The sequence below is a fragment of the Oryctolagus cuniculus genome, chromosome 8 (assembly GCF_964237555.1).
Source record: "Oryctolagus cuniculus chromosome 8, mOryCun1.1, whole genome shotgun sequence".
Classification (NCBI taxonomy): Eukaryota; Metazoa; Chordata; class Mammalia; order Lagomorpha; family Leporidae; genus Oryctolagus; species Oryctolagus cuniculus.
The window spans coordinates 78532392-78556225 of record NC_091439.1 but is presented as its reverse complement, the minus strand read 5'-3'; the positions used below and the strand labels follow the sequence as shown (position 1 = coordinate 78556225).

Here is a 23834-nt window from a genome sequence, read left to right as displayed (position 1 = left end):
ATTCATGTATTTTCAGTGTGTCAACCATCCAAACATGGCTGCTGCACAACAAAACCAGAAATGGGCAATACTAAATCAATTCATGTTCTTACATATGAGACGTCCAGTTAAATAGAAAACACTGCTTTATTTATCTCTGTGTGTGCACGTTTGTTGAAAATACACTGTCCTGGTTTTCCTGCCCATCTTATCATATCTGAAATGACCCAGCACAACACGATCATGCCTATCATTAAACTATCAGCACATTAGGAATTCTTGTACGCTTTAAATTACATTATCCTTAATCTTCCAAAGGCAAGCAAACAAGAAACCCAAACATACTGCACACTCACACACTCACACCCACACACACAGGCAGGCCTGGATATGACAGGATACTTCTGCAAGAAACAATATCCTAAAAGTGTCTACCCTGAAAACCAGCAAGCGGCATAACCGTTGTGCAGCGTCAGTAGCAGCTCTTATCCTGGTAACTACTGTTCGTAAATGACCATGTCAACAGCGTTTATTCTGATAGTTCTGCACTGACGCCACGAGCCGCTCAGCAGCAACCGGCCACGAACCCCCGTCCAGGCCCGTGGCCCTCCGCAGCGGCGCCCACACAGCGTCCGGTAAGCCGCAGCTCCCCGCGCGTCCAGCGAGGCCCGAGCTCGCCCACCGCCGCCTGGCGCGGGCTGCCCTACAGGGGGCGCTCGCGCCCCGCGTCCGCGGCCCGGGAGCCGACGCAGGTCCCGCCTTCTCGCTGGCCCCGCCCAGCTGGCGCGTCGCGTCGCCGTCAGGATCCGGGCCGCGCGCGTCAGGCGCCCGCGCTCCCGTGCTGAGCCGCGGCGGAGGCGGCAGCATGGAGGGCGAGAGCACGCAGGCGGTGCTCTCGGGCTTTGTGCTCGGAGCGCTGACCTTCCAGCACCTCAGCACGGACTCGGACACGGTGAGCCGAGTGGCCGGGAGGCTCGCGTCGGCGTCGCCGAGGGAGAGCCCCGCGCGCGGCCCTACCCCGCCCGCCGGCTCCCCCGACGCCGCCGCGCCGCCGTCCTCCCGTCGCGGTCCTTGCGGTGCCTCCCGCTCACCAAGTCTTCTCCGACATTGGCGTTCCCCTTCTGACCTGTTCGCTTCCGTTCCCCGACCCGAGTGCTCCACACGCCCGAGCCGCTCCTTCATCACCGCCCCCTTTTTTTTTTCTGGTCCAACTCGGGCGGGAAAGGAGCAAGAGTCCCGGCGCGTCGTCCCGCGCCTGCGGGCGGTGGCCGCCGACCTCTCGCCGCCCTGAGGGCCGCGCCTGCGTGCGCACAGCCGGGCTCCTCCGCCGTGCGCGCCGGTGGACCGTGGGAGGGGGCTCCACGCCGCCCCCGCCGCTCGTCTTCGCCGGTCCTTAGCGGAGGAAAGGGCTTAGTTGGGTGTATCGCCTCTCTCATGCTGTTCGTGTTGCTGTCCGAGCTGTTGAAAGTGTGAGGCCCCGGCTAGTTCCTGCTTTGCTACTTTTCAGTTTATCCCTGAAAAGTTAGGTGTTTACGTTCTGGTCTAGGTTCAGAATCTCTGGGTGACGATCAGAAGTGGACTAGTTTTTAAAAATTCAGCGCCTGCTTTCTAAAACTTCATGAAATGGAAACACACACTATGTAAAACTGAATTTCGGAAGCGTCACGTAGTAAGTGCTTAGTAAAACTTGAAGGAAATTACACGCACCTCAAGTTCCCTTTCCTCCCCACTGTATGATAGTCTGCACAATACCATTTGAACAGTCATTTATGCAAGATGTTGTGCCCTTCACTTTAAAATAATGAGCTAATAATAACAATAACAATCCTAATAAAAGTTGGCCTTAGTATGTTTTATGTATACAATTTCAAATTAGCACCTAGTGAAAGGCAGATGTAGTGTAAAATACGTGTGTAGTTGTGGAAATTATTTCCGTCAGTCTTTAGTGTAAATACAACCAGTCCTTACACCCTCTGTAGCTTAAAGGATTAGCCTTTGGAAAGTTCCTTACCTTAGGGTTGGTTTCTCAGATCTTTTGGTGGAAGTCTTTAAAATGGTTGTTTTCTGAATGGCTGCACTTGCACATACCCTGCTTCCTTCCCCAGTTTCTGACCTGGGAAGCATCACAATCAACACTGGACTCTAGTTCTGGGTTCTTCCTCCCCATTTGATTCCAGCAAGGCATTAGTTAATAATTATAAAGCAGATAAAATCTTCATTGCCAAGCATACTGTTAAGCTTACCTACAGGAATCATTGAATTTTCTAGAATGCAAAGAAATAACCTCTATTGTGGCCTGGGTTTTTACAAGATTTGGAGCACATAGCAGCACGTTAAAAAAGCAGATTCTGAAATTGAATCCCGACTCTTCATTGTTTCATCTTTGCCCAATGTTTCATATTTTACACCAATTTAAATTTGGAAATACCAATCATTGTGTCATATAGCTGAGAAACGTCCAGACTTCCAGAAGCAGGTATGGTTCAGCCCAGACCCTGGATGTTCTGTAATTGGCTCTGTCCTGTCTGTCTCCTTCAAAGAGAGGGGCTTTCTGTTCCAGTGCCAGCTGCTCTACTTGCTCCTCAATTATGTGCTTATTTCATGGCTTTAAAGAGTATCTTAGGCTTTAAGGTCTGCCAAGTACTACAAGTGCTGCCTGAACAAATACTGCCCAGCACTTTAAAGTCAGATCCATTTTTGTCACCTCCACGGTGCCTTCTCCAATCATTTGAGGCCATTTCAGTCTCCTTCCCCTGCCTAAAACTACGGTAGTATGCACAGTCTGTTATAACTATTTGTGTTCTCCAAGTAAACAGAAAGCACCTCAGGTCTTTGTGTACACACACACACACACACACTTGAATATAGTGGGGCTTATAAAAGTTCATTGAAGTGTAAAATTAAGACGTGTCTTTTGTTGCATTATTATATCTATCTACCTACCTACCTATTTAAAGGTTTATATATTTATCTGAAAGGCAGAGGGAGAGACAGAGATCTTCAGTCTGCCGGTTCACTTCCCAAAGGCCACAACGGCCAGGGTTCTGCAAGGCTGAAGCCAGAAGCCAGGAACTCCATCTGGGCTTCCCGTGTGGGTGGCAGTGGCCCAAGCACTTGAGTCACTTTTTACAGCTTTCCTAGGCGCATTAGCAGGGAGCTGGTTTGGAGGTGAAGCAGCTGGGACAGGAACCTGTGCCCATAAGATATGCCAGTGCCACAGTGCTTAACCCACTGTGCCACAACACAGGTCCTGCAAAAGAAATTTTGAAATTTTTGCATAGATGTTTTCCATGAACTTCTTGTAGTGCTCTCATACATTGTAAAATATTCAGAAAATATCACTTGGTGACTAAACAGTAATTCTGTTGGTTTATTCCATATTCTACACTTAATCTCAGCCAAAAGCCAGAGAAGTGATGGTTTATTCCATAACTTTTATGCTTTCTATTCTTATCTTCATAGGAAGGTTTTCTCATTGGGGAAGTGAAAGGTGAAGCCAAAAATAGCATTACTGATTCCCAAATGGATGATGTGGAGGTTGTTTATACAATTGGTGAGTCATTTACTTCTGTGTCTTCTATTTTTGATGCTCTGTACTAAAAGAGTTCAATTTAAATTAGTTTTAAATATATGTAATATGTAATGTGCTTTATATATACACATGCTTTTTAAGAGCAGAATTTAAATATACTGTACTTCTTTTCCAATTAAAATTGTGATCATCAGTTGGCCTAAAGCAAAAAAACAAACCATTCCTGCTGTGTAGGTGGCAGGAAGATGGGCCAGCAAAAGGAAGACCAAGGAAAAATACAAGTAGTGTACACAGAAATGTTAAGTTGCCACAGAAAAATCTGGGGTTGAGAACTGAAAAAACACTGGTTAGATTACTAAAAACCTTTTGTGATTTCTGAAATTCAGTGGGGGAAAGACTAGATGGTGAGCTTTTGAGAAGTAAGTTGTGAAGCACTTACAGCCAGTGGCAGCTGTTCTTCCAAAACAAAAGAGGGGATGGAGGGAGTTTTTAAAATACCTAGCGGGACAGTTGTTTGGTCTTAGCAATTAAGATACCTGTATCTCATATTGGAGTACTTGTGTTCAGTTCCTGGCTACAGCTTCTGACTCCAGCTTCCTGGTAATGCAGATGGCAAGCAGGCATACTGGTTTAAGTAATTTGGTTGCTTCCACCCACATGGAATGCCTGGATTGAATTGCCAGCAAAGCCCTGTCTATTTTGGGCCTTTGGGGAGTGAGCCAGTAGATGGGAGCACTTACTCTGTCCCTCTCTGCCTCTCAAATAAATAAAAAAATAAAAGTTTTACAAATTAAAAAAAAATAACAGGGAATTTTCTGACTACCTTATTATGTGTGTATATATATATGCATATTTTTTTTCAAGATTTATTTATTTATTTGAAAGAGTTACAGAGAGGCAGAGACAGAGAGAGGTCTTTTCATCTGGTTTACTCCCCAGATGACTGCAACGGCCGGAGCTGTGCCAATCCAAAGCCAGGAGCCAGGAGCTTCTTCCAGGTCTCCCACTTGGGTGCAGGATCCCAAGCACTTGGGCCGTCTTGCACTCCTTTCCTAGGCCATAGCAGAGAGCTGGATCGGAAGTGGAGCAGCCAGGACGCAAACCAGTGCCCATATGAGATGCCGGCACTTCATCGCTACAGCACTGGCCCCCTAATATATTTTATTTTAGGCACATGTCTTTTTTAAAACCAAACCGGTAGTGTGCTCCACAAAAAGTTTAGTATCCTGACATGTTATGTCTTGATCATATTCTCAAGTAAATAATTCCCTACAGTATCATCAATATAATATTTTTGGTAACTGCTGTGTATTCTGCTCTTACAGTCTTTAAATAGTCATTTAAATTATAATCAGCTACTTCCAGGTTTTTTTTGAGAGAAAACCAAGATTTATTTAAGTCTGAAACCTCCTGCTGAAGCAGCCAAGAGGGGGGCCGGTTCTTTGCTGTAAATTATACTAAAGCAAATATCCTGTGCATACATCTTTTGGCTTTCTTTATTATAGATTCCTAGATATAATATTACTATGTAATTTTACTATTGTCACAGGGTCTGGACATTTTTAAGGTTTTGATTTGCATTAACAAATTGCTTTCCAGAAAGATAAAACCGTTTCTACTCAAAACCATTTTAAAAAAAGTTTATTTTAAAGTTATTTGAAAGGCAGAGCGATAGGGAGAGAGCTTCCATCTGCTGATTCATTCCCCATATACCCACAACAGCCAGGTTTGGGCCAGGCTGAAGCTGGGAGCAGGAACTCTATTCTGGTCTCACAAGAATAGCAGGAGCTCAAGTACTTGGGCCATCTTCCACTGGTTTCCCAGACGCATTATTAGGAAGCTTGATTGGAAGTGGAGAAGCTGGGACTTGAATTGGCACTCTGATACAGGATACTCATGTGGCAAGCTGCAGCTTAATCCCTGAGCCATAATACTGGATCCACCATAACTTTTGTTTTTAAGATTTTATTTTTTTATTTGAGAGGTATAGAGTTGCAGAGAGAGGGAGAGACAGAGAGAAAGGTCTTCTTTTGGTTCACTCCCCAAATATCCACAGTGGCTGGACTTGGGCCAATATGAAGCCAGGAGCTAGGAGCTTCCTTCAGTTTTCCATGTAGGTGCAAGGGCCCAAGCACTTGGACCAACTTCTACTTCTTTCCCAGGTGCATTTGCAGGGAGCTGGATCGGAAGAGGAGCAGCTGCGACATCCATGTGGGATGCCATTGCCACAGGTGGAGGCCTAGCCTACTATGCCACAGCGCCGGCCCCCCACCATAACTTTTTAAACCAACATGAATGACTCTTTTTGGTAACGCAAACTGTGTTACAGTGAACATTTTAGAACATGGATCTTTGTATGTTTGATTATATGTATCTGAAAGATTCCTAGAGGTAATCTAGCTGATTGTCCTTTGGAGAAGTTAAAGTATTTTGGCCTCCTCCATGGTATTTGCAAATAGAAGCATGTGCATTCCTATACTTACACCAACACTAGATATTATTCAATCTTTGTCGTCTTTTCTGTTTAGACACTTGAGCTTTAAAAGCAAATGTTTAATGCATTTTTTTTATCCTAATTGGAGTTAACATGCTGCCCAAAGCAGCTAACATATTTTGAGGCATTTAATTAATAACCACATTATGCTAGTTAAGGTTAGGGTATTTTGTAAAATTATTTTAAAATGTTATATTACTTTAACACAGATAGCTAACAAATAAAATCCAAGATTGACAAATTCATTGCTTTGGTTAATGAGATTTTCATCATTTTTATATTTTCCTTATCTGTACACTAGAGTATATTTCACTGTTGATCAATTATTAAGTGTTTCTGTGTACTGCTTTTTTTCAGACATGGATTTAAAATCTAAGAGTGACAGATAACTTTGCTAGCAAAATATATACTGAGAATGATCATTTTTCTTACCTGGCTGAAATACTGTTAAGATTGGAGAATAAAACTCCACCTCTTGAAAGACATTGGGGCCGGTTCTGCGGCTCAATAGGCTAATCCTCTGCCTTGTGGCGCCGGCACACTGGGTCTAGTCCCAGTCGGGGTGCCGGATTCTGTCCCAGTTGCCCCTCTTCCAGGCCAGCTCTCTGCTGTGGCCCAGGAATGCAGTGGAGGATGGCCCAAGTGCTTGGACCCAGACCAGGAGAAGCACCTGGCTCCTGGCTTCGGATCAGCGCAGTGCGCCGGCCACAGCTCGCCAGCCGCGGTGGCCATTGGAGGGTGAACCAACGGCAAAGGAAGACCTTTCTCTCTGTCTCTCTCTCTCTCACTGTCCACTCTGCGTGTCCAAAAAAAAAAAAAAAAAAAAAAAAAAAAAAAAAGACATTGAGGTTTGGTTTCTTTCTTTCTTTTTAAAGATTTATTTATTTATTTGAAAGAGAGAGAGAGAGAGACATTCCATCTCCTGGCCCACTCCCCAGACGGCTGTTACAGCCATGCAAGATGGAAGCCAGGAGCTTCATCCTAGTCTCCCACGGGGTCCAGACACTTGGGCCATCTTCCACTGCCTTTCCCAGGCTATTAACAGACAACTGGATGGGAAGTAGAGCAGCCAAGACTCGAACCAACACCCATGTGGGATGCCAGCATCACAGACAACGTCTTAACCCACCATGCCACAATGCCAGCCTGGGTTCGTTTTCTTTAGGCTATAATTAGTACCAAACTTTTTTTTTTTTTTAAGAAAGATTTATTTATTTGAAAGGCAGTGCTACAGAGAGGCAGAGGGAGAGAGAGAGGTCTTTTATCTGCTGGTTCACTCCTCAGATGGCTGCAATGGCCGGAGCTGGGCTGAACCAAAGCCAGGAGCCAGGAGCTTCTTTGGGGTCTCCCATTTGGGGTAGGGACCCAAGGACTTGGGCCATCTTCTACTGCTTTCCCAGGCTATAGCAGAGAGCTGGATTGTAAGTAGAGCATCCAATATGGGATTCCAGCACTGTAGGTGGCGGCTTTACCTGCTATGACACAGCGCCAACCTCTGACCAAGTTTTTATGAAACAAATACTTGGGGGAAAAAAAAAACCTTTAACATGTTTTTATCAGGTAAATTTTGAGCATAACCTTTCACTGAAAACAGAATGATAGCATCTATGTCTCAGGTTTGTTGTGAGTAGATGGAAAATCAGTGGTAAAATCCTTTCTGTAATTAAGTAAATGCTTTATATATGTTTTTCAAATAATTATGGAATCATTGGTAATAACTCAAAATCCTTTTTTTTTCCTAGACATTCAGAAATACATTCCATGCTATCAGCTTTTTGGGTGAGTAGAGTATTAGTTAGAAAAAAAAATAAATGATACACTGTGAAAGTTAACCTCTACAAGTGAAATAGTTTTTAAAACTAAGTGTCCTAGTTACCAATTATACATACAGTTTCTGATTAAAATGGAAGGAGTATTTTTAAATACCTGAAAAGTCTCTCACATGATATTATCAAGTGTGTCTATAGTTCTTTGTTTGTGTTACATTGCCTGCTTATGGCCAGACTCCACTGCCTCTCTCAGGTGCCAGTTTACCTTGACGATTGTTTTTCCTTCTCACCCATCACGTCATTGCTAACTCTAGTACATTTTTTTAAACTACTCATTGAGGTATAACATACATAGAGATGTGCACAAATAATTAAATTTTCACAAAGCAAATGCATGTGGCCTTAACATAGTATAGCTTTTGCCTTTTTTTTTTTTTAATTAAGATTGTTTTTTACTTATTTGAAAGGTAGAGAGGGAGAGGTGGGTTGGCAGAGATATCTTCCATCCACTGGTTTATTCCCTAAATAACAGCAGTTCTGGGCCATGCTGAAGCCAGGAGCCAGGAACTCCATCCCAGTCTCCCTCATGTGTGACAGGGTCAAAACCTCTGAGACCATCTTCTGCTGCCTTCTCAGGCACATTAGCAGGAAGCTAGATAGGAAACAGAACAGACAGGACTCAAACCAGCACTCTGATCTAGGATGCCAGTGTTGCAAGTGGTAGCTTCACTTGCTTTATCATAATACTGGCCCTAATTTTTAATTATAGTGTTGTTTCATAAAAAAAGAGGAAGAATATGCAGTAGAAGCCAGATGTGCTTGCAAAGCTTAAAATATTTACCATGAGACTCTTTATAGGAAAATTTGCTAACTCTTTACCAGTTAGATTGCTTCTCAAACTTTTCACTGAAATACAACCATTGCTTACCCTAAGAGTCTACAAGAAGTACTTGGGAAACAGCCTATTGAAATTTAGAACTTTAAATCACTTTTTAAAAAGACTATGCAGTTTAACATGAATTCTTAAATCTGTTTCTGTATAAAAATGCCAGCCCCTCATCCTTTCCTTAGAAACTAGACATGAAACCAGTGTTCCCCACACTGTTACCATGTAGTTTATTATACACCCTGGTTTATTGCCCTATGCCCCAGTTTGAGGAGCTCAGAAATGGACCTTACTAGAGAAATGCAGGAATAAACTCTTATATACAGAGTTGATAAATAGGTAAAATAGAAGGCTATGTTCCAACATAGCCACCTTTGGTTGGTAGAACACTGTTTTTGTCTTACAAGTTAAAGAGAAGAAACAAATTGCATATTAGGATATGCTTTTTAGTTGTGTATCGAGATATTTTCAGTGTTCAGCATAGAACTACCAATAAAAGCCCAACTATAATGACTGTTATTTATAGTGTTTTGCATAACATTTCTAAATCGAAGACAGTTTATTTCAGTGCTAAAAGGAAAAAAATTTTTGCAACCTCTGTTATATGAAGGGAAAGAAAGCTGGAGTCAAACAGTTGAGTCTTTTAAAATTATCTTGGACTTTCCAACAACAGAACAAAGACCTCTGAACTAAACCAAAATGTATTCACTTCTCTGCCCCCTCCCTCAAACCAACCACCTACTAAAGCCCATGGCTTTTGGAATAAGAAATGAATAAACTGTGCTTTGTTACTCATATTATGTCTGAATATTTTAACAAATAAACTGAATGAATTGTGAACCAACTGTATGATCTTATTTTCCAGTATACCCACATTAAATGAATAGTTTGTTGTTTTAGGTTTAAAAAATGATATACAAACTTATTTATTTGAGAGGCAGATTTACCGAGAGAGCGAGAGCTAGAGAGAAAGAGAGATCTTCCATCTACTGGTTCAATACCCAAATAGCCACAATGGCTGAAGTTGGGCCAGACTGAAACTGGGAGCCAGTAACTTCTTCTAGGTCTCCCACTTGGGTGTAGGAGCCCAGGGACTTAGGCCACCTTGCATTGCTTTCCCAGGCCATCTGCAGGGAGCTAGATCAGAAGTGGAGCAGCCAGGACTGGAACTGGCACCCATATGGGATACCAGCACTGCAGGCTGAGGTTTAACCTACTATACCACAAGTACCAGCCCCTATTTCTTGTAATTTCTGCATTCCTTTTCCTTTTCCTTTTTAATGCTTATGGACTTTATGTTTCTTCAATTTTAAGTCTGTTAATTTGAAAATTTCCTTGCCGGCGCCGTGGCTCAATAGGCTAATCCTCCACCTTGCGGCACCGGCACACCGGGTTCTAGTCCCGGTCGGGGCGCCGGATTCTGTCCCGGTTGCCCCTCTTCCAGGCCAGCCCTCTGCTGTGGCCAGGGAGTGCAGTGGAGGATGGCCCAGGTGCTTGGGCCCTGCACCCCATGGGAGACCAGGAAAAGCACCTGGATCCTGGCTCCTGCCATCGGATCAGCGCAGTGCGCTGGCCGCAGCGCGCCAGCCGCGGCGGCCATTGGAGGGTGAACCAACGGCAAAAAAGGAAGACCTTTCTCTCTGTCTCTCTCTCTCACTGTCCACTCTGCCTGTCAAAAAATAAATAAATAAATAAATAAATAAATAAATGAAAATTTCCTATACTGTTTATTTTAGGACTTCACCTGATAGGCAGTTAGGTGTGAACAGTGGTTGGGTAGTTACATTAGAATTAAAAGGGGCCAGCGCTGTGGCATAGTGGGTAAAGCCTCCCCCTGCAACGCTGGCATCCCATAGGCATCCTGGTTCAAGACCCAGCTGTTCCACTTCCAATACAGTTGCCTGCTAAGGTGCCTGGGAAAGCAGCAGATGGCCCAAGTGTTTGGGTCCTTGCACCAAATGGGAGACCTGAAAGAAGCTCTGAGCTCCTGGCTTTGCCTGGAATAGTCTTGTCAGTTATAGCCATTTGGGGAGTGAATCAGTGGATGGAAGATCTCTCTCTCCATCTCTCCCTTTCTGTAATTCCGCCTTAAATAAATTAAAAGTTTAAGATGCTAATAAGGCCCCGACCCCTGGAAGAGTCAGCACCACCATGGAGGAATACCACTGCCATTGTGACGAGGTTGGCTTCAATGCTGATGAAGCCCACAATATTGTCAAAGAGTGTGTAGATGGAGTGTTAGGAGGTGAGGACTGTAATCAGAACAACATCAATCAATGGACTGCAGGCATAGTGGAAGAATTCTTAACATACTTGGTTAAATTGGTAAAAGCTTATAAATACATTGTGACCGGTGCAGTGATCCAGAGGAGTGCATATGGCTTTCATACCGCCAGTTCATGGTTTTGGGATAGTACATCTGATGGAACCTGTACTGTAAGATGGGAGAATCGAACCATGAACTGCATTGTCAACGTTTTTGCCATTGCAGTTGTCCTGTAACTGACTAACAATGTTGGGCTAAAAAACCATTAACTTAAGAATTTATCAGTGTATCCTTTCTGAAATGCATAATACTTACTTACAAATATGCTAGGTGACAAGTATGCAATAAGTTTCAGCTATCAACAAAAACTGAATATTATAAGCAAGCAATCTCATAGTATGTTGGCAGATTATATCGTATTCCATGCAGTGTCAATTAGATAGGGAAAATTAAATGTTAGTAAAAACTAAATGCAGAACTATAGCATGACTTAAACATCTAATCTTACATTTATACCAGCTTTTCACTAACATCACTATGTACCTAAGGAAATGGAAGAATCCATTCAGATAATGAAATTCTCTTTCATTTAGAGAACTTAACAGGGATAAATGTATGAACAAAAAAGCTACAAAGATAAATGTGGAGAAAATAATATCAATTTGTTAACACCCCTTACTTTTTTATTTCTTGCCCCTTAGTCATACTTATGTATTTAGTGAGAAGCAATTTTGCTTTTATTTCTATCAACTAATTTTACAGTACTAACTATAATTAACCTGCTTACTTTTTCTGAGAATTGGTAAAGCAACTTTTTTATTATTTCAAATTAAATCAGATTAAGGATAAATTAAATATGATGACTCAAATTTCCTAGTTAAGCAAAATTAGTTACCGGTATGATGAACAGTATATGACTCCAACAGTTGCCTTGTAATTCATTCATTCAATGCAAAACAAAAATACGCTGAATGCCTGTTATGAGCCTGTTTCTCTGATAGGCATTACAATTATCAAGTGCTGTTCAAATGCTAACTCCTTTTGGCAACTATTAAGTTGGAAAACTACCACCTGTGTTTAGGGGAAATAAAAGTTGTTTTATAGGAGAGGTAAACAGTGAATCTGGTTATCCATGTAGAAGTAAGCAAAATTAAATGCACTTACTGATGACAAAATTACAGAAATAATTTTAAGAGTTGCTTATAGCAAGTTGAAGTGTATAAAATATTCAACTATTAGTTAAAGTTCTTATTAGTAGTCTTAAATATACAAGTAGTAAACTTTATTGCTTTAATTGCAATCATCTGTAAATCTAAATACATATGTAGGGTTCGACCGAATGAAGTATAAATTATAAGTATACAATCTTTAGCAGGTTATCTAATATCTCAAGGCTTATGGAATATAGTTAAATTTCTTAAAATAAAAGGAAAAATTAGGCTACACAGCTGACCACCAAATGTGAAGTCAATCTGCTATTTAGCCTTGAAAACAATCAATTTTGTATATTATCACTGACACAAACACATATACAGAATGGAACCATGATTCATTGAATTTGGGGGAAAGAAGGAAAGCTTACGATTAGTGTTGACAATATTAAGGTAGTATTCTTTTAGGAATACGATGTGCAAGTTTGATATTTTGCTGAATAACAATAATTGTTCAGTGAAGAATCAGAAAATATAAGGATAGGGTTTAATGCAGTGATCTGTGTTCTTTAAAAAAAGCTCATGAAAAATTCTCAGTCATTACCCTCATATTATTTAATGTTGCTGGCTTTTGTGCCCTTGAAAATTATAATAGTGACCAAAATACCTGTTCACTTAAGGCTTGTTTTTGATTATTGCTGTTGAAACCTATTTTTTTTTTAAATATTGAAATCATATTTTGTGGACTTGATACCTGCTCTGTTATTGGTGAAAATATAATAAAGATTATCTTCCTGTACTTTAAACAGAGATGCTAATAAAATCATTCATATTTATAGTCTATTTGAAATCTCTTTAATTTTGGCTCTTACAGCTTTTATAATTCTTCAGGTGAAATAAATGAGCAAGCACTAAAGAAAATACTACCAAGTGTCAAAAAGGTATTTCTCTAGTTTACCTTCTCTTTGCTGCTATTCTACCTGTTACTTTTGGCTTCTAAAAACATATAGTATTTTGATAGAACTTTAAATGAATCAATGCATTGGTATTTTTTAATTTAAATTTTGACAATGTTAAGATTGGGAGAAGACAAATGAAATAAAAATAACTGAACTATAAGTTTATGTACTTTGAAAAAGTAAAGTGTATGACTGTGTGTTCTTTGTTTATACAGTCCCAAAACCTATCTTAATATTAAGAAAGCTGTTTTAATCAGTTTTATTGCTTAATTATAAGTTAAATAATAATAGTTATAACTATTTAAATTTGATATTTTTTCCTGTATTTTCTTTCAGAATGTGGTAGGTTGGTACAAATTCCGTCGTCATTCAGATCAGGTTATGACATTTAGAGAGAGAGTGCTTCACAAAAACTTACAAGAGCATCTCTCAAATCCTGAACTTGTTTTTCTGTTAATAACACCAAGTATAATAACAGAGAGCTGCTCTACTCATCGCCTGGAACATGCACTATATAAACCTCAAAAAGGGTAAGTATTTATATAGTACTTCTTGCAGCTTACCAAGTATCTCCATCCACTATTGCATTAGATCATCACAATAAGCTTCCAAAGTAGATCTTGCCATCTATTATAAATGGTTCTATGACCTATTACAACGTTATGATGCAGCTGGTTAAGGTATCACTTGTGACACTGGCATCCTCTATTGAGTCCTGGCTGCTCTGCTTCCAATCCAACTTCCAGCTAATGTGCCTGAGAAGGTGGTGGAGGATGACCCTAGAACTCCGGTCTCTGCCACCCAAGTGGGAACCCAGGCTCCTGGCTTTGGCCTGGTCTAGCCCTGGCTGTTGGAGCTATTTGGGGAGTGAACCACTGATTGAAAGATCTCTGTTGCTCTGCCTTTCAAATAAATTCAAATAAATAAATAAATCCTTTTTTTTTTTTTTTTTTTGACATGCAGAGTTAGGTAGTGAGAGAGAGAGACAGAGAGAAAGGTCTTCCTTTTTCCATTGGTTCACCCCCCAAGTGGCCACCACAGCCGGCGTGCTACACCGATCCGAAGCCAGGAGCCAGGAGCTTCCTCCTGGTGTCCCATGCAGGTGCAGGACCCAAGCACTTGGGCCATCCTCCACTGCCTTCCCGAGCCACAGCAGAGAGCTGGACTGAAAAAGGAGCATCCTGGACAGAACCGGTGCCCCAACCGGGACTAGAACCCGGGGTGCCAGCGCTGCAGGCAGAGGATTAGCCTAGTGAGCTGCAGTGCCGGCCCTATAAATCTTTAAATAAAATTATAAATTGGAAAATATATTCTGGTACTGAAGATTTGCTGTTATTTGCTTTTTAAGGGGGAAATGTTTGTTTTAGATACAGATTTTTTTTTTAACTTTTATTTAATGAATATAAATTTCCAAAGTACAGCTTGTAGATTACAATGGCTTTTCCCCCTCATAACTTCCCTCCCACCTGCAACCGTCCCCTCTCCCTCTCCCCTTCCATTCACATCAAGATTCATTTTCAATTATCTTTATATACAGAAGATCAATTTAGCATATATTAAGTAAAGCTTTCAACAATTTGCACCCATACAGAAACACAAAGTGAAAAATACTGTCTGAGTACTAGTTATAGCATTAAATCACAATGTACAGCACATTTAGGACAGAGATCCTACATGAGGAGTAAGTGCACAGTGACTCCTGTTGTTGACTTAACAAATTGACACTCTTGTTTATGGCGTCAGTAATCAGCCTATGCTCTTGTCATGAGTTTCCAAGGCTATGGAGGCCTTTTGAGTTCGCCGACTCTGATCCTATTTAGACAAGGTCATAGTCAAAGTGGAAGTTCCCTCCTCCCTTCAGAGAAAGGTACCTCCTTCTTTGATGACCTGTTCTTTCCACTGGGATCTCACTCACAGAGATTTTTCATTTAGGTCATTTTTGTTTGTTTGTTTGTTTGTTTTTTGCCAGAGTGTCTTGGCTTTCCATGCCTGAAATACTCTCATGGGCTTTTCAGCTGGATCCGAATGCCTTAAGGGCTGATTCTGAGGCCAGCGTGCTGTTTAGGACATTAGATACAGATTGATATGGCTATAATATAGAACTTAAGCCTAGGTAGTTGAGCAGCTTTTCTGTAACCTCTGCAAATCATCAAGATGGTTCTTGATGTTCCACCAAAATGAGATTCTCCTTAGATTATATAAACTGTATTTTTCATTGAATATAAGAGTTAAACGTATGAGTGCCAATTAATATTTCACTGTTCATGGATAATAGCATGAATCTCAACATTAATACAAGTTGAGAATTCCTTTCCAAAATGCTTGGGACCAGGAGCATTTTGAATTACAGATGGGGACTTGGAAATATTTGACTGTATATATAATGCAGCATCTTGAGGATAGGATCCAAGTCTAAGCACAAAATTCATTGTTTCATATATACCTTCCACACATAGCCTGAAGGTAATTTTATAAAGTATTTTTAGTGTACTTGTGTTTTGACCATAACCCATCACATGCGGTCACGTGTGAAGTTTTCCGTTTGTGGAGTCATGTTGGTACTCAGAAAGTTTCAGATTTTGGGTTGTAGATTATGGATGCTTAATGTAAAATGCCTTATTTTTGCAAGTACTTACTCAGTTAATATACATTTTTTAAAGATTGATTTTATTTATTTGAAAGAGTTACAGACAGGTAGAGACAGAGAAGGAGAGGTCTTCCATCTGCTAGTTCACTCCCCAATTGGCCACTGAGCTGATCCAAAGCCAGGAGCCAGGAGCTTCTTCTGGGTTTCCCATGTGGGTGCAGGGGCCCAAGGACTTGGGCCATCCTTTGCTGCTTTCCCAGGCACATTAGCAGGGAGCTTTATCGTAATGGAGCAGCCAGGACTCAAACTGGCACCCATATGGGCAGGCCATGGCTATAACCCACTGTACCATAGTGCCAACTCCAAAATATATTTTTGCACAGTTATACTAAGCACATTGCACTAGTTACTTCAGGTCAGTAAATTCTGTCTTAGGTAATAAATGAGGGATGGTTTCATTAGTTTTGTTTTTTGGTTATTCTTGTAGGGGAATAGTAGTCACTGTAATAAGTTGATCTTTTCTTTATCTAAGTTATATTTTAAAACTTTATTTTGTCAGACTTTTTCATAGGGTACCTTTAGTGGTTGCCAATCTGGGCATGTCTGAACAACTGGGTTATAAAACTGTATCGGGTTCCTGCATGTCCACTGGTTTTGGCAGAGCAGTAAAAACACACAGGTAAGATCCCTTAACTGCTTTCCAGTGTCTTCTCCATGCTTCTAGTACATGTCTAATTGATACCAAAAATCTGCAAATTTTAGCCTATTTGCTCTAATTTAAAGTAGTTAGCCTTAAACTTAGAATTTTCTAATGTAGCAGTTCAGAATAAAGGCATGAAATTTAGACTGGGCATTAAAGGAAAAAAAATCAGGTAGTAACCAAGATTCTCTTATACTGTAGGCTAGTTAGGTAAACTTTTCTGTAGCCATTAACTAATGTCAGAAATAAGGGTATCTAATAAAGCATAAACTTGATGTGGATAAGGATTTGGGTTTTAATTCTTTTTATGTCCCCACAGTGCTTAAGCAGTGTAGGAATTGAATACAATATTTCATTGATTTTTAAGATAAAATTTTCATGTTTACCTCTAAAATTGGAGTGCTTATAAACCACACTTTTTCCTAATGTATCATAAATGTTGGTGCCTCTTTCAATCAGGGGTGAGTTAAATTCAGTAAAATATTTTTCACATTGACTCCTATCCCCATTGCCAAAACAAACCTTTTTTCCTTCCCTTGAGTTTTTATCTGTTTTTACTTAATCTTTTTTTTTTTCCCTTTTTCATGACCTAGCAATGGTATTCAGAAAGTTAAAATGTTTGGCTACTCTCAAGACAGATGAAGTAGATTTTCTGGTTGGTTTTGCTAAATACAAGTAGGAAGACAAAATTATGGTGTCTATAAATTCAGTGAAAAGAATTTTCCATTGCTCTTTGACTATAAATAATGTTTTCTGCCTTGTTACTAAAATGAGTTCTGTATATTTACCTAAGGAACCTAATGCTTTACAGATCTGAATTTTTTAAAGATGATGGATCTTTAAAGGAGGTACATAAGATAAACGAAATGTATGCTTCATTGCAAGATGAACTAAAGGTAAGTTAACATAAAATGTTTCTCCGATTCCTAACCTGACATCTTCATTAGATTTTATATGTATATTTTTATAGGCAGGGAAATAGAATCCTTTCACAGAATAAAGAGTGAACATTGTGCCTCACTGTGTCATTTGAGATCCTGAGTAGACACCAAGATGGGATTGAAATGCAAGAGCTTTAAGAGACTTGTGAAGGATAAAGAAGAGAGAGTAAGAACAGGCAAAGAGCTTTAACACTGCAATATTAGCCTGAGAGTGGAGATTGGAATAGGACAGTTAGGAAGAGCCTGAGACTGCAGTGCCATTCTAAGAAAGTTCAGCTAGGCTGATGGGGAATCTTTGCTTGAGCAAAGTTGATCCAGAGTTGTACTGTGAGCATGGACTTGCACTGATCCACACACTGTGCTTGGTCGTTGGCTAGGAGCAGCCTAGGGAACATGACCAAAGAAGCAGCATGGTCATGACAAAATTGGGGCTGTTAGTCAACTGTACTTCGTCTAGTCGGAAATCTGAGGAGTCTCAGGGCCAGCTACTGTACTCATTAATAGAGTATGCTAAGCGGCGGGGGGCGGGGAGGAGGTCAATACATCTTACACACTTCTGTATTACACAGTATTTTTTCAAATGCAAACAATACAGGAATTTTAGAAAATAGAAATACCCAGATTCTCATCATTAAAAAAAAAAATGAACTAATTATTTGAAAGGCAAAGCAACAGTGAAGGGGGAGGGAGAGAGATCTTCCATCTGCTGTTTTACTTCTCAGATGGCTTCAACAGCCAGGTCTGGGCCAGGCCAAAGCCAGAGCCAGGAACTCCATCCCAGTCTCTCACATGGGTGGCAGGGACCCCAAAACGCAGCCAAGATTTAAACTAGCACTGTGTTGGGGAATGCTGGTGTTGCCGGCAGTGGATTAAGCTGCTGAGCCACATGGTGGTGATCCCAAAATCTGACTGTTCTCACATAACTATTTTGACTTCATCTTAGTCTGTAGTTTTCCCCTAGTTGTAGACCTACTTTGACATAGTTGACTGTCATGACAACATAAATTTGTTGTGATTTTTTTATTAAACATTTTTTTTTTTGACAGGCAGAGTGGATAGTGAGAGAGACAGAGAAAGGTCTTCCTTTTGTCGTTGGTTCACCCTCCAATGGCCGCCACGGCTGGCGCGCTGCGGCCGGCACACCGCGCTGATCTGAAGCCAGGAGCCAGGTGCTTCTCCTGGTCTCCCATGGGGTGCAGGGCCCAAGCACTTGGGCCATCCTCCACTGCCTTCCCGGGCCACAGCAGAGAGCTGGCCTGGAAGAGGGGCAACTGGGAAAGAATCCGGCGCCCCGACCGGGACTAGAACCCGGTATACCTGCACCGCTAGGTGGAGGATTAGCCTGAGCCGCGGCGCCGGCCTTCATTAAACATTTTTCATGTTGCCACATATTCTTTATTTTTAATGGCAACATTTTTTAAAAATCTGAAATCCACAGAAAAATTGCATGTATTGTGTACAAGATGGGATGTGTATATATATATATGTCTCATATATGAATATATGTGTATATATATATATATATAGGAAGGGTTAAATGAGGCTGATTAACACATCTGTTACCTCACGTAGTTACCCTGTTTGTGGTGGAAACACTTCATATCCACTCCTTGCATTTTTGAAGATTACATTGGCATTAACTGTAGTTACCATGCTGTACAATAATCTCCTGAACTTATTCCTCTTTTTCTGTAATTATATATCCTTTGATCAACATCTCTCTCCTGAAACCACCTTAGTCTCTGATAACCAGTTTTCTACATTGTATTTCTGTGAGATCAATTTTTTAAAAAATATTTCAGGAGTGGGGCCTATGTTATGGCTTAGCAGGTAAAGCAGCCTCCTGCAACACCATCATCTCATATGGCACTGGTTTGTGTCCTGGCTGCCCCACTTCCATTCTAGTTCCCTCCAAATGGCCTGGGAAATGCAGTAGAAGATGGCCCAAGTGCTTGGGCCTCTGCCATCCTCATGAGAGACCTGGATGAAGCTCCTGACTCTTGGCTTCAGCCTGTCTTAGGCCTGGCTGGTGTGGCTATCTGGGGGAGTGAACCAGCAGATAGAGGATCTATTTCTATCTCCCCCTCCTTTTCTGTCCGTAGCTCAGACTTTCAAATTAATATTTAAAAAAAAAAAAGATTTCACATGAGTGGTAATATGTCATTCTCTGTTTTTCTTTTCTTTTTTTGCTTAACATATCTTCCAGCTTTATCAATAGTATTGCAGATGGTAGGATTTCAGTCTTTAAAACTGAATAGTATTCCCCTGTGTGTATATATTGTATTTTCTTTATCCAAAAAGTGTTCATCCATTGACAGAAACTCAGGTTGGTTCCGTATCTTGCATATTTCAGTAGCCACTGGACATTCTAAAACGTATCCAGTAAAACTGGCTCTAACAACTTAACCAGTACCCAATAATTGGAAATTAGTTATGTCCAACTTAATACTATATTCATACTAAGGAGCATCTTAAATAATTTTTTCACTATAATAAGATATTCCCAAAATGGGATTACTCATACTTTTTTTTTTTTTAATTTATTTATTTGAAAGGCAGAGTTAGAGAAGGAGAGGCCAAGAGAGAGGGAGGGAGTGAGGGAGGCAGGGATGGAGGGAGGGAGAGGTCTTCCATCTGCTGGTTCACTCCCCAATTGACTGTAACTGCCGGAGCTGCGCCTATCCGAAGCCAGGAGCCAGGAGCCAGGAGCCAGGAGCTTCTTCCAGGTCTCCCACATGGGTACAGGGGCCCAAGGACTTGGACAATCTTATACGGCTTTCCCAGAGAGCTAGATTGGAAGTGGAGCAGCCGAGACTTGAACTGGCGCCCACGTGGGATGCTGGCACTTCAGGCCACAGCTTTTATTCTCTCCCTCCCTTCCCAAGTCAGAGTTACATAGTGAGAGAAGGAGAGGCAGAGAGAGAGGTCTTCCATCCACTGGTTCACTCCCCAAATGGCCACAATGGCTGGAGCTGCGCCGATCCAAAGCCAGGAGCCAGGAGCTTCTTCCAGGTCTCCCACATGGGTGCAGGGGCCCAAGGACTTGGGCCATCCTCTACTACTTTCCAGGCCATAGCAGAGAGCTGGATCAGAAGTGGAACAGCCAGGACTTGAACCTGCACCCATATGGGATGCCGGCACTGCAGGTGGTGGCTTTACCCGCTACGGCACAATACCGGCCCGTAGTTTGCTTTTCAAAAGTAGTTTTTCTTGTAGAAATTAAAATCTTAAAATACTTTCACAACAGTAAAATACAATCTGTTTCATATTTTGTCAGCTTTTTTAACGTCAAATGAGTACAGTAACCATGCATCTTAGGGCTTCTTTTTGTTTCAAAGTGAGTTAAAGGGACAGACATTTGGTGTGGTTTAGATGCCAGCTGGGACACCTACATCGCTTATTTGAGTGCCTTGGTTAAGGTCTGCTTTTTTTTCCTCTTTTTTAAATTATTTATTTCAAAGGAGAGTCAGCTCTCTTCTGTCTTCTAGTTCACATCCCAAATGCCTGTAATGACCAAGTCTGGGCCAGGACAAAGCCAAGAGCCAGGAACTTCTTGTTGGGCCATCAACCTCTGTCTTCCCAGGTACATTAGAAGGAAGCTGGATCAGGAGCAGAGCAGCCAAGATTTGAACTAGCACCCTGATATGGGATGCTAGCACCTAACCACTATGCAAGCTATCTGGTTCTGCTTCTCATTCCAGCTCCCTGCTAATGCATGCCCTGTGAGGAAGCAGGTGATTGTTTGAGTAACTGGGTCCCTGCTACCCATAAGAGGACCCAATTGGAGTTCCAGGCTCCTGGCTTCAGCCTGGATCAGTCCCAGCTATTGCAGGCATTTGGGGAGTGAAGCAGTAGACGGAGGATACTGGTCTCTCTTTCAATTAAATAGGTGAATTAAATATTTCAGTTTATTTCTGTGCATTATCAAGTTAATATTGGTATAGTATAGCTAGCTATGTATAAATAAGTTGATATATCTGAATAGCATTCTGGAAAATAACAAAATTTATATAAAAGGCAAATAGTATTTGACATTATATGCCACCAAGGATTGTATATTATTTGTGAGTATAGGTACTGTTTATACAGAACTTGGAATTTTATCTATACCCTTAAATCACTGTTTTGCAGAGTATATGCGAAAAAGTAGAAGAGAGTGAGCGAGCTGTAGAGAAACTACTGGAGGATGTAAACAGATTAAAACGAGAAATTAAAAAAAGGAAACAGGCACAGATTCAAGCAGTAGGTAAGTAAAAAGTTAACACATCACTGCTGTCTATACTTTTCTCAATGGTTTGAATTATGGACAGTCCAGATAGGCTGTGATGAATTTGTCCATCTTGGAATTAGAAGTAGTCATTTTATTAATAGTCTTACATCCCACTGAACAATGAACATGCTACTATATAGCTCTGCTGTATTGTTGATATTAAAAAAGTAACTTTCTGTGGCATATAATTAGAATTTAGAATAATGTATGACATTCTCACTTTAGATAATTTGATGTGATTGTTCAGATCATTTTAACAATTACCTAATTATAAAAGCTTTGAGGAATGAGTATTATGTTGAACATTTATTTTGTTTTATTTAGGAGAGAAGAATATCCCAAAAGACCCTCAGGAGAACATTTTTCTCTGTCAAGCTTTACGGACCTTTTTTCCAGATTGTGAATTTCTTCATTCATGTGTTATCTCTTTGAAAAGCAGACATGTTTCTAAAAGTAGCTGTAGTACCAACCACGATCTCAATATGGTAGACAACTTGACCTTAATGGTAGAATGCACTGACATCCCTGACACTAGTCCAGTCAGTACACCACAAATGAGTAAGCGTAAAGCTTTAGACGCAGATGATGGATGGCAACTGAAGAAATTACGGCTGTTAGAGAGAGAAAACAAACTATTTAAAACAGATGCTGATAGTAGCAACCAAGCTAAAGCATCTGCAATGAGCAGCCCAGAAACAGATGAAGAGATTGAGAAAATGAAGGATTCTATTGCATATCCACAATCACCTACATTTTGATCCATTGAGTCCAAAATGAGATTTTCGATTTGATTGAAAGGTCAAGCCAAGTGTTTCTATTTATACTATATTCTGCTACCTTCAGTAATACAGATAAGTTTGTTTCTACTATATTCAGACATTTGCAGAAATACATAGGTAGTTTGTTTTTACTATGTTCACTGGTGTGCAGTAATACCTAGAGAAGTTCTATTGCATTTATTTTATAAAGCACTTTTTAAACATCAGATGCTTTTATTTTGAAATAAAAACTTTCACTATTTAAATAGATGATGTATTCTTTTAAATGTGTACAGTATTCATTGGAATTAGAAGAGACTAGCCTATCTTCACAGTGTGGAGCGTCTTTATATGAAAATTTATTTTTATCTTGGCCATTATAATTCCTGTTCCTTAAGTGTTGATCAAAAGCACATTACGGGCGGGCGCTGCGGCTCAATAGGCTAATCCTCCACCTGCGGCACTGGCACCCCAGGTTCTAGTCCTGGTCGGGGCGCTGGATTCTGTTCCGGTTGCCCCTCTTCCAGTCCAGCTCTCTGCTGTGGCCCGGGAGAGCAGTGGAGGATGGCCCAAGTGCTTGGGCCCTGCAGCCGCATGGAAGACCAGGAGAAGCATCTGGCTCCTGGCTTGGGATCAGTGTGGTGCACCGGCCGCAGCGGCCATTGGAGGATGAACCAACGGTAAAGGAAGACCTTTATCCCTGTCTCTCTCACTCTCACTGTCCACTCTACCTGTCAAAAAAATAAAAAAGGAATTAAAAAAAGCAGCACATTACGGAGCCAGCGCCATGGCTCACTAGGCTAATCTCCTCCTGTGGCGCCAGCACCCCAGGTTCTGGTCCCGGTTGCTCCTCTTCCAGTCCAGCTCTCTGCTGTGGCCCCAGAATGCAGTTTTGATGGCCCAAGTCCTTGGGCCCTGCACCCACATGGGAGACCAGGAGAAAGCACCTAGCTCCTGGCTTCGGATCCACACAGTGCGCCGGCCGCAGCGCACCGGCCATAGCAGCCATTTGGGGGATGAACCAACGGAAAAGGAAGACCTTTCTCTGCCTCCCTCTCTCTCTCACTAACTCTGCCTGTCAAAAAAAAAAAAAACACACACACACATTATGGTCAGAATAAATGGACATCATGCAGTATTTGGAGGTTATACTAAAAAATTGTTTATCTGAACTTCAAATGTAATTGGATGTGCTGTATTTTCATTTGCTAAGTCTGATGGCCCTAATTATGGTACAACTATAATGCAGCAAATATAGTAATTTCTTGCTGGTATACAGTCCTTTACCCAAAATTGAATGATTCCAAATTTAATACAGTACAAACCTGATAATCCAATGTGTCTGGTATTAGCAGTGGTCAAGTAACTAAAAAGGCCAGTTAAAAGTAGGATTTAGAAATGATTTGTATGTGTGTATACATACATACAAATATCCATCACAAAGCTTTCAGTCTAACAAAGTAGAAATGTGCATTAATTTTCCAACCAGTTGGTATAGGGTTAGGAAGTTTTCTGCATGTAATCCAGTGACTGGAGTTGCCT

The 23834-nt window shown here is 41.1% G+C and overlaps 2 protein-coding genes and 1 pseudogene across 5 annotated transcripts in view; 2 read left to right on the top strand and 1 right to left on the bottom strand.

Annotated features, from left to right (window-relative positions):
- The window catches only part of GPAT3 (glycerol-3-phosphate acyltransferase 3), a 107116-nt gene extending 105846 nt beyond the window's left edge, over positions 1-1270 (bottom strand). Inside the window, exon 1 of the mRNA XM_051819585.2 lies at positions 1106-1270. Coding sequence (XP_051675545.1) covers positions 1106-1161 — 56 coding nt within the window. The 5' untranslated portion in view covers positions 1162-1270. The remainder of the gene's footprint in view (positions 1-1105) is intronic.
- ABRAXAS1 (abraxas 1, BRCA1 A complex subunit) lies at positions 762-22558 on the top strand. 4 transcript variants are annotated; one of them, XM_070047890.1, is made up of 11 exons: positions 830-931; positions 1526-1648; positions 2248-2455; positions 3442-3532; positions 7748-7784; positions 12952-13018; positions 13373-13566; positions 16183-16302; positions 17135-17219; positions 21396-21510; positions 21859-22558. In XM_070047890.1, the coding sequence occupies exons 4-11, from the start codon at positions 3502-3504 to the stop codon at positions 22290-22292; spliced, it is 1083 nt and encodes a 360-aa protein (XP_069903991.1). In that variant the 5' UTR covers positions 830-931; positions 1526-1648; positions 2248-2455; positions 3442-3501; the 3' UTR covers positions 22293-22558. The 4 variants fall into 4 exon arrangements, with proteins under 4 accessions (XP_002717084.1, XP_069903990.1, XP_069903991.1 ...); XM_070047889.1 differs by lacking the exon at positions 1526-1648 and having other exon boundaries at positions 815-931; XM_002717038.5 differs by lacking the exons at positions 1526-1648; positions 2248-2455 and having other exon boundaries at positions 762-931.
- Positions 10677-11304, top strand: LOC127483176 (dynein light chain Tctex-type 3 pseudogene; annotated as a pseudogene).
- Positions 22559-23834: the final 1276 nt, after the last annotated feature.